Here is a 13,054-nt window from a genome sequence, read left to right as displayed (position 1 = left end):
CTTGATATCTTGCCAAAACTGAGCCCGTCTTCCAGAGTTTGGAGCGCTCGTTCTAATGTGGTGAGTGTTGTGCCAATACCCCTATGGTAAGACTCATTCACTGCTGTCAATTCGCTTTTTATCACTCTGTCTCCTAATATCCATTGATTAATATCATTTCCTGACTGATGTGTCAGAAGCATTTTGGCACCACAGTCTCAATTAAAACGAGCCTTGGTAGATCACGTGCTAACCCACTAGACACGCTGTCGCAGGGGGGAAGGTGCACATACCAAAAAGCCAATTACGGCACTTAATCTCAAACGAAGAGCCGAACAGAACATCGCTAATGATGTTACAGCGCTCGGGTATCTGCGCAGGTTTCTATTGTCTGTCCGTTCCTCCACTATTGTCAGCTCCTCGAATCAAAGACTGTGCACTTGTGATCATTAATAATAAACCGCGAGCGCTATGTGCTGGTGAGAAGTCATGCTTGGAGAAAAAAAAAAAGAGAATAAATGTGCATTAGGAGAAAAAAATTGCAAGACATTTTCAAGGGAGAGGTCTCACTGTGTTTCCTCCGCTGTGAGGGAGCTGTAGTGTTTTATTCCTTCTGGTCTTCACGGCAGCACACAGAGTCTGTACGTGCCGCGGCTAAACGTGACGCATTCGCCCAGAGCTGCCGTAAAAAGATTGTGATCACAGAAATTATGTTTCGGTTAAACAGAGAGCGGTGCTGTTGTTTGCGTGGCTTGCTCTTCTGCATAGCGCGTGTAAATAGAATTCTACACTGTGTTTGAAGAGCAATTACTCAGGTCTAACCTTCCCTGTAGTTGCAGTGCACCAACACAGGTGAGAAGTGTGTAGCATTCCCTAAAGGGACTTGAAAATAAATAGAAAAATTAAAGTTTAATACGCTGGCAGACGGCGCCAATCGCTCCCCGGGGTACCTTAGGCATCGCGCACAAAAAAAAAAGAACAAGTGCTTTCTTTTAGCTGATCACGGCACACTTTTTGACTGATAGGTGTATCATTTGTTATGCTGTGTCTGAAATAGATACATTTCAGCCATTTAACGTGCACCGAGGCTGTGGTGAGATGACTCAGCTGGGAAGAGCAAATTTATCCTCAAAATCCAGCTTTCAGCGGCAGAAAAGTATACGGTTGCAGGCAATTTAATGGCCTTTCTTTCTCAGTGTGAATGCGTCTTTATTCAATTGCCCTGGAATGAATGGTATACAGAAAGTACCTAATGTCAGCCTACTCCCTGCGTTACGTAATGCTCTAAAGAGTTTTCTTGCGATGGCACATTTTATAGCGAGCTAGATCCTCTGTCATTGCCTTGGCCCATTTTTTGGAGGAGTTTTTCGTATGTCTGCAGACAGACAGCTCTGGTTCCTGCTTAAATGCGGGCGAGAGTAATGAAACCGGTGATACCAGTTTGTAAACTAACCAGCAGCGGAAGTGGAGGGAAGAAATCCCACGAGAAATTGCAACAGTGATCTCATTAGCCCCAAAAACAAGGCAGCGAGAGGCTGGATATATGCAAGCGGAGAAAGACTTCCTCGCATCAGTGTGTGCCTCTTTTACTCGCGGCCGCAATGATAGAAACTAATTTACTCTTTGTTGGTAGCAGTGCTGGTAATGTAGTCCGCTCACCTGCTAATACTGTTAATGCACGGCTGTGAATTTAAAAAAAAGAAAAAGATGTCATTGTAATTCGTATTTATATTTGACAAATTAATCTGCTGCTGTTTTAATGAGCCGGTGAAACTATTTATGCATTCAGCAGCTCTGCCTCCGTTTCAAAAATGTTCAGTCTTATTCATGCGGCTTTTCTCATCACCCACCTGATGCGCTAACTTTTCTGCTCTTTCGCTCTCCCGCCCAGGCCGCAGCAAAAAGAAGGAGCTCTGCCTAAACGAGGAGCTGTACCCGCTGGTGGAGACGGAGCCTTGTCCCTGCGATGAGTTTTTATCCCAGCCCCATGGGAACTGGTCCGTTTGCATCCTCCCCGATGCTGCGGTTCTGGGGTCGCTGCAGGGTTGGATGAGTCACCGGGAGGTAAAGGAGTGTGGCCAAGGTCTGCGCTACAAAGCCGTGGCCTGCATCAACCAGCAGGGGCACCTGGTCAATCCGACGTTCTGCACGGACTCAGGTAGGACAGGAATAAAGCGCACAGAATAACTGATTGACCTTCAAGTCCTTTAAAGCTGAGCAAGACTAGTGGATGGAAATCAGCTTTACTCATCTTTAATAAAACTGTGGTATTGGTTAAAGCTGAATTGCAACGCCTTCTTGTAGATGGTGGTTAGCGGACATGCTTAATTGCTATGTCTTATTGTTGTGACAGTTGAGTATATAATGCCAATAAAGCTTAATGGCGAAAACAAAAAGCATTATACAAAACCCAGTGAAAATCCTTGGCAGGGTATAGGAATGAGCCTCTCATTAGTCAGATAATTAGCTCTCTGTGTCACAGTCAATGAGTCTAAGGTCTGACATAAAGAACAAGCCGGTGGCATGTCTGTCTGACATCATTAATGTGATCCTCACTGCGGCTGATGACCAAGTGTGAATCAGACCTTCTCATTCCGTCTGCCAATATTCGCTTGCAGGCTACGTTGTGGAAGTTTGCCAGATCCCTTGTCCCCTAGACTGTAAGCTCAGCGACTGGTCTGCGTGGTCGGCCTGCAGCGCGTCCTGTGGCAGCGGTTTGAAGATCAGGTCCAAGTGGCTCAGGGAGAAGGCTTTCAATGGGGGACGCCCGTGCCCCAAGCTGGATTTGAAGAACCAGGTAATGCTCGTGGTTATATACAGTACAGTACAGCAACTAAGACAGTACAAGATGGAAAATTTAACGTGGGGCTGTTTTTGTTGTCTGTCTTTGAAGTGGATAGTTTGAGACATTTTGGACAGTTATTTTTCCAACACTTAGTCTTTAGAACATAGGTCTTCAACAGGGGGTCCGTGACCCCTAGGAGGTCCGCGGAAGTACCATAGGAGGGTCGCAAAATCTTTGGTTGATTAGACATTTTTATGTATATTTTTTAATTTTCCGCTACAGTTTCCTCAACAAATTTAGGCACGTTTATGTTTATGGTAATCGCACAACCACCCTTCTATTGAATCTTTGAACCTGTGTATTATTTGAATAGCTTAACATTGAATGCAAAATGATAATAATAATGTGTATTTATAAGTAGCTGTAGGCCGGGTTTGATATAGAACACATATAGTAGGTAGGGGGTCCCTCTCTAATCTCCCCATCAGTTGGGGGGGTCCTTGGCCTGAAAAACGTTGAAGACCCCTGCATTAGGATAATACATTTAAAATTTTGCATGGAGACACAGCAAAAAAAACAAAAAAAACAAGCATATCAGGGATGACCTTATTACCTTCCCTCGAACTGATACTGTAGTTTTGCAGGGACTCATATCAAAGAATGCCGATGAGGTCAGTCATTACCGGGAGTCTATTTGTGTGCACCACCACACAACTGGTAGAAAACAAAAATTAAATGCTAATAGTGTCCGCACTCCCATGTTTTACACGGGCATGCAGCATTATCTTACTGGGGACATTAGTATGCTGGATGTGGTTTGCATCTTAATTGTTTTCTCTTCTATGTTTTTTTGGAATATTTTCCCTCGGCCCTCATTGTGCTGCAGCCAATTGCTGTCACAGTGGAACTGTTGCATTCTGTTCACATTTCAATGACAAGGTTTATTACCCATCAGACACTGGGACTCCTGGGTGACCCGTTCATTTTCCGGCGTCTTCAGTCAGACCAAATTATTGGCCTTGCAAGACATGCCCTTTTTCCTTGACATAAAAGCTGGACAACGTTGAGCTTGCGGTGAGAGGACGAGTGGACAGATGGGAGCTTTTGATATTCCATATTGAGGTTTTCTCTGCAGCTCTGAATATTTTGTGACAGCACATCTCTCTCGGGGGTCACGGTTTAAAGAGGGGACGTGTTTTATGAATGCTGTCTGTATGCTCGAATGGGCTTGAAAGGACACTTTGGTTTGTAGAGGTCAGTATGGAGATGAGGCACGGCTGTGTGAAAAATATTCCAGTGGATATTTGTGTACAGATGGTCAAGTGCTCACTAACAAGGTCTATATGGCCCCTGTTGTAATGCCCTGTAATAACCTTCGCGACTGAAATTGGAGACTGTGGCTGCCCATGTCCTCATGGGTTTATGCCGAGGGTGGAGTGGGGGGACATTGTTAACATTACTAAATTGGCCATTTAAAGGGAAATACATCTGTTCAAGGTGTGGGTGGAAATCTCCTTGGTGGAAACTTTTGTGCTTGTTCAATAGGTCCGTGAGGTTACTTTTTCTGCTCTAAACAAGGAAACGTCTGAATGGCCTCAACGCGGTATCAGAGAAATCCGTCTTTCACTTGAGTCAAAGTGCTGCAAAGCTCTGACTCGATACTCGCATTCAGACCGCAGTTCTTAATTTAGTCTCAGTCCTAATGACTGGCCTCTACTCCGCAACCACTTGCCCCCTTATCGCCGATGGTGAACCGTGAAGCGCTCTCCAGGGGAAGTCTTAGCCTCGCTCCCAAAAGCAGATGTTTCCCCTTGAGCCACAGCCAGAAGTGATTGGCTTGACTGAGATGAAATTTACAGTGCGCCACAAATCATCCTCTCGTCACGCGGTTGAGTGAGCACGAAAGATAGGGGGTGAGATAGCAAGGGAGAGAGTGGAAGAGAGCGAGAAAACGCTGCCATGAAAATAATGAGCAGAAATGGCCACGGTGTCTGTGTGAGAACTGGTGTGGAAAATAAACTCTAAGTATGCTGTTAATGAGGTAGTACGAAGATTTTTTTTCTCCCCCCCATTTGTAAACTCTGACCATGAACAAGTTAATCAAGATGAATATTTCATACATGGCTTTCAGTGAACACGCCCCCTTAGGCCCTGGTGTACAAGTGGGAAAAGAATAAGATGTAGATCTAACTTTAAGTGGAACCACACTAAATACACTATAGGCTTGCTTCCACTTCATTCTTTGCTAAACTTCTCCGTTCGGCATGTGTCCAGCTATAACTTAGCAACAGCAATCACAATGGAAGGGCTTCACACAGTGAATGACTAGTTTGTGATAATATATTCTCTGCATTTCTGTATCTATACCATTAAGGCACAAGTATAAGCCATCTATATATATTTGGAGGGTGGTCATTTTTTGTTTTTGTGAAAATAAGTGAGACCATGAGTTTAGGAGCTCTAATCTAAGCTTCAGATATTTGCATGTGCAGTTACAATTCAAGGTGTAGGAATCAGTGTTATCATTTACGGGTTATGTTAGCGGAGTGTAGACCAACATGAGCGGTTTAGGTCTGATCTTTATTACATTTAAGAAGGTTTATGCTCCAGCAAATACAATAGGTTACAGTACATTGCATTTGCAACTACTCCAGCTCAATGTTGCATTGTAAAATGCTCTTACTCTTAATGTAATCTCATATGCTGCTGGTCTGGTCTTAGGATTTCAGCACAAAATCATGTGCAATATCTTGCCATGCGGTATATTGGAAACCATTAACTTAATTACCACTCTAGCGCCGGGACCAGCATCCAAGGTTAAGGACCATTTTATCATTTACAGGTTACGAAAAACTTAAATGATTGAACGGACTGAACCTGTACAGCTCATATGTAATTGCTATTTCTACCTAATGTGTATCAAATTTGATGTAAGTAGGTAAATTAGATGTCTTCTCAAAATATTAAAACAAAACAACAAACAGCAAAATATCTTAACATTTGTATTATTTGGCCAAGGATGTAGGTTAAGCAACAGAATTGTGTCATGGCGTCAGGTGACAGTGTGAGGTCAGATCATAAATTGTACTGGTGATACTGCTGTAGCTCTAAGATGCTGTTATTGTTTCCATAACCTCTATGTGGATCATCATCTGGCGGGAATCCTTTTCATTTGGGCTTCAGCCTTAGGCTTTCCGTACAGTATCTTGCAGTGTTTTAGCCTTTGATGGGAGGCCTGGTTGAAACCATTAGCTTAATTAGCAGTGCAGCACCAGCTTTAAAAGGCTTCTGTGATGGTTATAATTTCTGGTCAGACTCTGCCTCTTTTTATCTCGAGAGCCACTGCTTCATAAATGGCCGTAAAAAAAAAAAAAAAGATACACGTTGTGAGAGTGGGGTATGCTATTACATATGTTTGTTTTATATAGTCAACTGCGCCAAGCCACTGCCACATGTTTTATCTAAGTTGTCAGCCTTGGTTTAAGAATAAATTATAGTTTTGCCTTGAGACATGTTCATAATATTTCACCCCATCTGCTTTCTTTTACAAAGCGAATACGTCGCTTCCAGCTGAATGGGATTTCTAAAACAAATTTCCTGCTATTCTTTAATAAAATAAATTCAGTAAACAGGCGACTTAGTGTATCAGTAGAATTGTATCACGTGCACCTCTCTGCGTCCTTCACTGGAAAACAGAAAAGCATCTCTAGGCTGGAAAACTAACATGCAATATTTAGTAAAGGAAAGTTACTGATAACCGGTATAATCACACATATCCTTTGTATTCTCTTATTAGATAAGTGTAGTTCTGTGGGAACAAACAAACAGGGGTTCACTTGGAATGTGTGATGCATGGACGAGGTAGGAGGACTTGATTAACACCTAGTAGTAACCATCTCTGATGAAAAAACAACAGCTCCATATATGGCGCTCTTGAACCTTACCCTTGCTCTGATTAGATGAACCTGCTAATTCTTTGTAAAAGCCAGAGACACAGCAGGCTCTGAGTCACCCACCACCTCTCTTTCTGCAATAATACTGTAAAAAAAAAACATCCAGCCTCTGTGTTTCTCTCCAGAATCTGTCTGTCTGTACTGAATGAACGTGAAGAATTAAGATTCCACAACAATCAGAATCAAGCGTGAGGCTTTACAAAGAGGGCGCATATTCAAGGTGATGGAGGAAATTTTACACAGAGATATGTGTTTGTGGGCAGATTTTTTTCCCTTTTGAGCACGTGTACACATTAGGTTGGGTCCAATGCACAGTTATAACGAGGCCCCCGATCCTTTGAATCCTGGACTGCTTAAAAAGGGAGTGTATTTGACCGTTTCAGTTATTTATTTATTTTATTTTATTTTTAGGATTTTACGGTTCCACCACAGTGGGATTATTTAAAAAATGCTTTTCGTCTCGTAATAAGAGCGTTTGATTTGCAGAAGCACTGTCAATATCCTATTTCTTTCGATCTCTGCTTTATTCGAAATCATAACACGGGACGAACGCAAAGATTTCACAGTAGCAGCGCTTTCAACCCGTGTCAGAGCAGAAGACGCCCTGGGAGGCTGCCACGGAGAGCTCACTGATGTCAAAGCGGAGCTCCCGGAGAAACACACAAATTGGATCTATAATTAAAGGAGACATTTGAATTTCATCATGACTCCCACCAGTGCCTTCTGCCAGATGCTGAGGTATCAAGTTGTGTACGCGCTCACTGTGTAAACCAAAAGAATCGCCTTGACCAACTGATAACCTCCGCGCCATTCATATAGTTATTTTTTAATTTTCTCATTTCCTCCGGGCCTCCACTCTGACACTGTCTCGTGGTGAGTCATCCTTTCTGTAGACCTCACATGCTCGTGTGTGTGTGTAATGGGAACAAAATCCCTCATATTACAATTGTTAAAATCTGATTATCATTAATACTGACTCTTCATAACCGTGTCTTGTGCTTTTTGGGTTTTATACTGAGCATGTTGTTTCTGCTATATTCTAATCTTTTCTAAAGTGCTGTCGTGTGAACCGCTCTCCATCGAGCTTCCAAACTCTCGAGAGTTTGTGCCGTTGATGGAAAAATCAAGCAAACTTTAATCTTAATTATCAGCAGCAGAAATGCGCATGCATCGTTTTTCCAATTATCTTGGAAGACAGTGTTGTCCTATCAGATTAGTCTTTCTCATACGCTGGCATGTTTATTTTTTGCTGCAGTCATTCATTTTGCCATGGATTGTGTGGAGCAAATCACCTATTAGTCTTTCTGTATTATTGCTTTCTCATAATAGCAGCTCCCGATTAATCTCCATAGTATTACTCTCCTCTATATGTGTAGAGAATACAACAAGGTCACGTATTTTCTTGCATGTTTGTGCTTTTTTATAGTATGTATTCAGTGTATTGTTGCGAGTGCACATCAGGGAACGTGTGTCCTCATATTTATTTATCTTATTCTGATGGCCTTTGTTCCAAATATACAGAAAGACTTAGAATAAAAATAATGAAATCACTTTTGAATATTGCTGTATGTGTCAGTATTAATACTGTGTCACCGCTGAACACAGATCTAGTGTCAAACATTAACGCTCATTCGTAAAATAGAAACTGTGACCGCATGTGACTCATAATCATTGCAACAAACTTTTCGCTGTCTCCTTCGTCCTTCTCGTAGCGTGTCTCCTCTCCTTGCTCCTCTCATGCTCTTCAGCGCTCTTTAATAAGCATCCAAGCAGCCTGATCGTTCCACCTCAGGACAGATTTATGGAGGCCAGTCCGCCAATCTAACGTTAGTGTTGTCCACGAGCACACTTCAAGGTGGCAGCCCACGCTGTCGGGGGCAAGGCGCCCCCTGCCACGTACGTATCACACGTTGTCAATGCTGATTTCCCCGGCTCTCTGCTGTACTTAAAGTAACTATACGCACGTGGCGCTTTGTTGGCCATCGCGTGTCGTGATTTGATGCGCCGGCTCAGTTCAGCTGGAAGTGTGTGCGCTCGGCGAACGCCATTAAGTTGTGAGGCGGCGGACGCTGCTGACCGCCGTCCTGTTTTGACGAAACGGACTCGAAAAATAGTCGGATGCGGTTTTGTTGCGGTCATTAATTTGCTCTGGAGTTCTCGTTGCTTCCACGCACATCTGCTGGTGGGCACTGTCACAGTGCCTAATGATATGGCTGCCGAGCTGAAGCTCTAATGGTGCCGCTGTCTACCTCAGCCTTTTGGTCGTCCCTTACTTTGGCGACACATCAAAATATTCATTCTGTTACTTCCTTCAGTGTCTTGGTAAGTTTCAAAATACTGATACGTGCTCTTGTTGATATTGTTCTGCTAAGTTTTGTGGCTCAACTTCGCTTGTGGTTATTAGTGAAATTGAAGTATTAGTGTGTTGCTGCTGAATTCTTTGACATATCCCTTCTTTAATTGGCTTCAAGGGGTTTTTTGGGGGGTGGAGGGGGCAGGGGTTGCTCGTCACATTCAGGTTTTCTCTACAAGTGTCATATTAGCTTTACAGAAATATAATTAACTGAGAGCACTGAGTTATGTGACAGCTTCGTCTGTTGTTATAAATTAGGCCTCTCCTTTAACTTGTCTGTATTAGCTGTACACACTCGGTGAACTCGAGGGCATGTGCTCCTCATCAAACAGGGGATTTAGTATCTTCCATTCACTTGAACTTGATAAAAAAATAAACAAATAAATACTTTGCTGATTGGCGATGCATCATCAGAGGAATAGTTACATACGAAGAGTCTTTAAAGAGTCTTTAATTATGAGCCCCAGTATGTTTCTGTTGCTCTTTTAGTAGTTGTGTATCAAGGTAAACAAAGTGGTCATTACTCTGAGGGTTGTGTGATTTATTTATTTTTTTTTCATCTGGATTTTGAAGAGGAAAGTCTTTGGCAAAGCACTCAAAGTTAACCCACTTCCAGTATTACATGCATGTCACACGCACTGATTGTGCCATGTTGTGGTATATCAATTTACATTACTACGTGCTAAGCTACCAAGAATAAAAGTTAGCGGGTGTTCTGAAGATTTACTATTAATAGATTTTTTATAACCTTGTAAATTTCCTCACAGTCTTGGTGTACAGGGACTAGCAGAAATCTAAACAATTCCATTTGCAGGCACATGCTGAGGCAGCTTTTGTCTAGAGAATGAGAGAGAAAGAAAGCGCGTGCTCCGCTGACAGGTGGCTGACGGTCTTGTTCTCGTGTATTCCAGGGCTGAGGGAACCTCATATAGCGCATGTTGTCGGTAACGTACACTGATGGATATGTGGCCAAATCATGTCCTTATTGCCTTGAAGCCAGTTGAGCATGTCAGCTCAGATACGATCTCCTCGTGCCGCCGCGACGTTTCCGTCTCCTAAAAATCATTTTCCCGAGCCCGTCGTGTTACCATGACAACCAGCAGCCGTTAGTTATCCTGTCAGTTGCTTCCGTTTAACTTGATATTAAAAACACTTTTAATACGGGGGATTTTAACATTTATTGCTTTTCCCTTTTTCTGCCTTGACATGTGGGATGTGTAACTTAAAAAGTAATTAATATAAATGTCATCAGTTATTACCGTGGCGAAAAGCGCAATGAAAGTACCGCGGCTCGCGAAACGCTGACCTGGAGAGGTGAAACGGCGATGACCACTGTACGAGCCATTATGTCCGACGCCTTCCACATACCGTTTGGACCCATAAGTGCTTTTGACAGCTGTTTTTGAGCCAGATTACACCACCTGCAGCGAAAGAGGCACCTCTTCTTCCTGGTTGAAAATGTATAATCATCCCCAGACGACAAAAGCGTCCACGCTCTCCACCAAGGGGTCGAACGGCTTTGTGTTTTTGAAAGTCAACTAATAAGTGGTGAAAGTCGAATTGACAAGTCGATGACATCTCACATAAAAACACAGTGGTGGAAAGTAATGCTTTGCAACAATGAAATCTATAGCGTCTCAATCATGGAGGCTTTTCTTCAAGGTAATGGGAGCTTGAACATGGCCTCCTGCTGGCGTTAGACCACGGCAGCACCGTAAACACCATCAGTCTGACACTTATAACATGTGACACTCTCTCTCTGGAAAAAAAAAAAACTGTGTCAACTACACTCTAAAAAGTGTGTTTGTGTAGTAGTTGAAGTATTGTCATATTTTGCATGAGTCTCACTTAGTTTTCTGCTTTAGTCGTGGCAGTGTACTTACATCAACTTGAAATTGCACTTCAGTGATTTTTTCAGAAAGACCCCCTTGGGCCCTTTTAGCTAAATGTCTCTTTTGCTAGTTGTCTCTTTTCGTCCTGAAAGTTGTAACTAAATCATTTATTTGGTTTAAAGGAATTTCTCCCTCATTAGTTTAATATACTGAACAGTACTATTGCTCCTATGTGCTATGTCATGGAATCGCATAGAACATGTAAATTAAACTTCTTTTGGATACTGGACCTTTGTCTGAGCACCGGGTACTCCGGTTTCCTCCCTCCACCAAAGACACGTTTGTTAGGTTGACTGCTGATTCTAAATTGACTGTGAGTGTCAATAGTTGTGTCCAGGGTGAACCTCACCTCTCGCCCGATGACTATAAAAGCTTTCCTGAAACCGTACCATTTGGTTTTTTACAGCAGTATTTTACAAATAATTTAGTTGAAAATTAGTTAATTTAGTTAAAAATTTCCAAGTGGATGTGCCTTAAAATTAAGTTGTATTAATATAAACTGCTGATTGCAAAGCACTCAAATTATTAACTGTTAATTAAACTGCGTGCCACCGATTGAAGTATTTTTTTTAAATCATTCTAACAATTAGATTTTTTCGGTGTAATAGAACACAACACAACTGAATAAGATCTTATCAATGCTGTCAATAGCATTTAATTGTACTCCACAACTTGTAACATATTATGTTGTAACATAATATAGTAACCGGGATTAAAAAAAAAGAAAATGGGGGTATATCTCCAAATCCTTTTCCATGTATGCAGCTAAAGGTATAATAACTTCAGACTTTACTTTAGTGAAATTTACCAGCAAACTGTTGATCTGCAACCTCCCTCTCTCTGTTACTGCTACTACATTCGTTGTTAACTGACTGACGCTGAGAGGATTTGGACCGTTCCTCTGTTCCTGTTAATGGATGCCTTTTCCGATGAATGTGTAGTGCAGCAGTACATTTGTTGTATTTCGGGACTGCCTGTTACATTTTCTGCATGTCACTGCGGAACGGGCTTCATCTTCCGTGAAGTATTTCCACACATTAGATGAACCGACGAACTCCTGGGCTCCTCACCTGTCTTCCCCGAGGCGTCCGTGTTGCTGTTGTCGCGTGTTCGGCGTTCAACTCCCCACTCGCCACGTTGATGTCGTATTGTGATTTGTTGCCTTGTAGTATGATGTTTAGTGTCAGTTTCTGTAGCGTCAGTATGTTATTATTGCACCCCTGTGAGTTTAGCTTATCTCAGATTAACTCAGCATTGCATGGTTTTTAATTAATCTGTTCTTCTGTTCATTCATTCATTCATTCATTCATTCATCTGGGTCTCCAGTTCACACAAAATACACAGAAAATACATTATCCTGTGAAATGTCCAGTTCAGAATAACAGATTAACAGGCCTTTCGTCTTATTATAATGACATCAAATGGCTTTGAATTAAGTTATCAAACTAGCTTACATGTCCTTTCTCCATCTAGCCTTTCTCTCAATTTTTCGTTGTTTTGTTTTCCCCTGATTGCACCCGGTAAACTCATCTCTCCCCTTCATTATAGTGAGAGACTTTTGGAGCCAAAAGCTGACGGGGCTACCCAAGGCCAGTGAGGTGTAATTAACGTAGAGCAGTCCTTGGGCATGTGTTATTCTACCCCTGCAGAGCCAGCCCTAAGAGCAAGGTGTCTCCCTGCGTTACAAGCCGTGCATGTTATTAAGGCAGTCCTGAAAGACTAGAAATCACAGGCTCTCTGAAGCCGCCAGCCACCCAGATGGTCCGCAGCATTTATTTCAGATACAAAGGTTAATCATAGCTTCTAACTGCTAATTACAGAAACAAATTGTACTAAGTGCCTGGGTGAATTTTAAACACATTCTTATCATTTGATAACTACTGTGTCGTTTTTAAGGACAAGATTGCTGCGTGTTTGCTGTGAGCGGCGTATTGACACAGGTTGACAGTGTTTGTCCTCTTTCTTTATATTTCCGTCTTGTAGGAAGCGACAGTATCACTTAAAAAGTCAGCATGTAAGTGGCAGCCCGTGCAGCGTCTCCGGCGTGTTTCGTCCCCGTCTGTATGCTGAGGGTATGCCGAAGCCATTTGCC

At 42.4% G+C, this 13,054-nt stretch overlaps 1 protein-coding gene across 3 annotated transcripts in view; it reads left to right on the top strand.

Annotated features, from left to right (window-relative positions):
• The window catches only part of thsd7ba (thrombospondin, type I, domain containing 7Ba), a 164,407-nt gene that overhangs the window by 119,332 nt on the left and 32,021 nt on the right, over positions 1–13,054 (top strand). For all 3 annotated transcript variants that reach the window (XM_047601770.1, XM_047601769.1, XM_047601771.1), the window contains exons 15-16: positions 1,871–2,137; positions 2,598–2,776. In XM_047601770.1, coding sequence (XP_047457726.1) covers positions 1,871–2,137; positions 2,598–2,776 — 446 coding nt within the window. The remainder of the gene's footprint in view (positions 1–1,870; positions 2,138–2,597; positions 2,777–13,054) is intronic.

Source organism: Mugil cephalus, chromosome 12 (genome assembly GCF_022458985.1).
Source record: "Mugil cephalus isolate CIBA_MC_2020 chromosome 12, CIBA_Mcephalus_1.1, whole genome shotgun sequence".
Taxonomy (NCBI): Eukaryota; Metazoa; Chordata; class Actinopteri; order Mugiliformes; family Mugilidae; genus Mugil; species Mugil cephalus.
The sequence above is the reverse complement of the archived record's forward strand: the minus strand, read 5'-3'. Positions and strand labels throughout refer to the sequence as shown.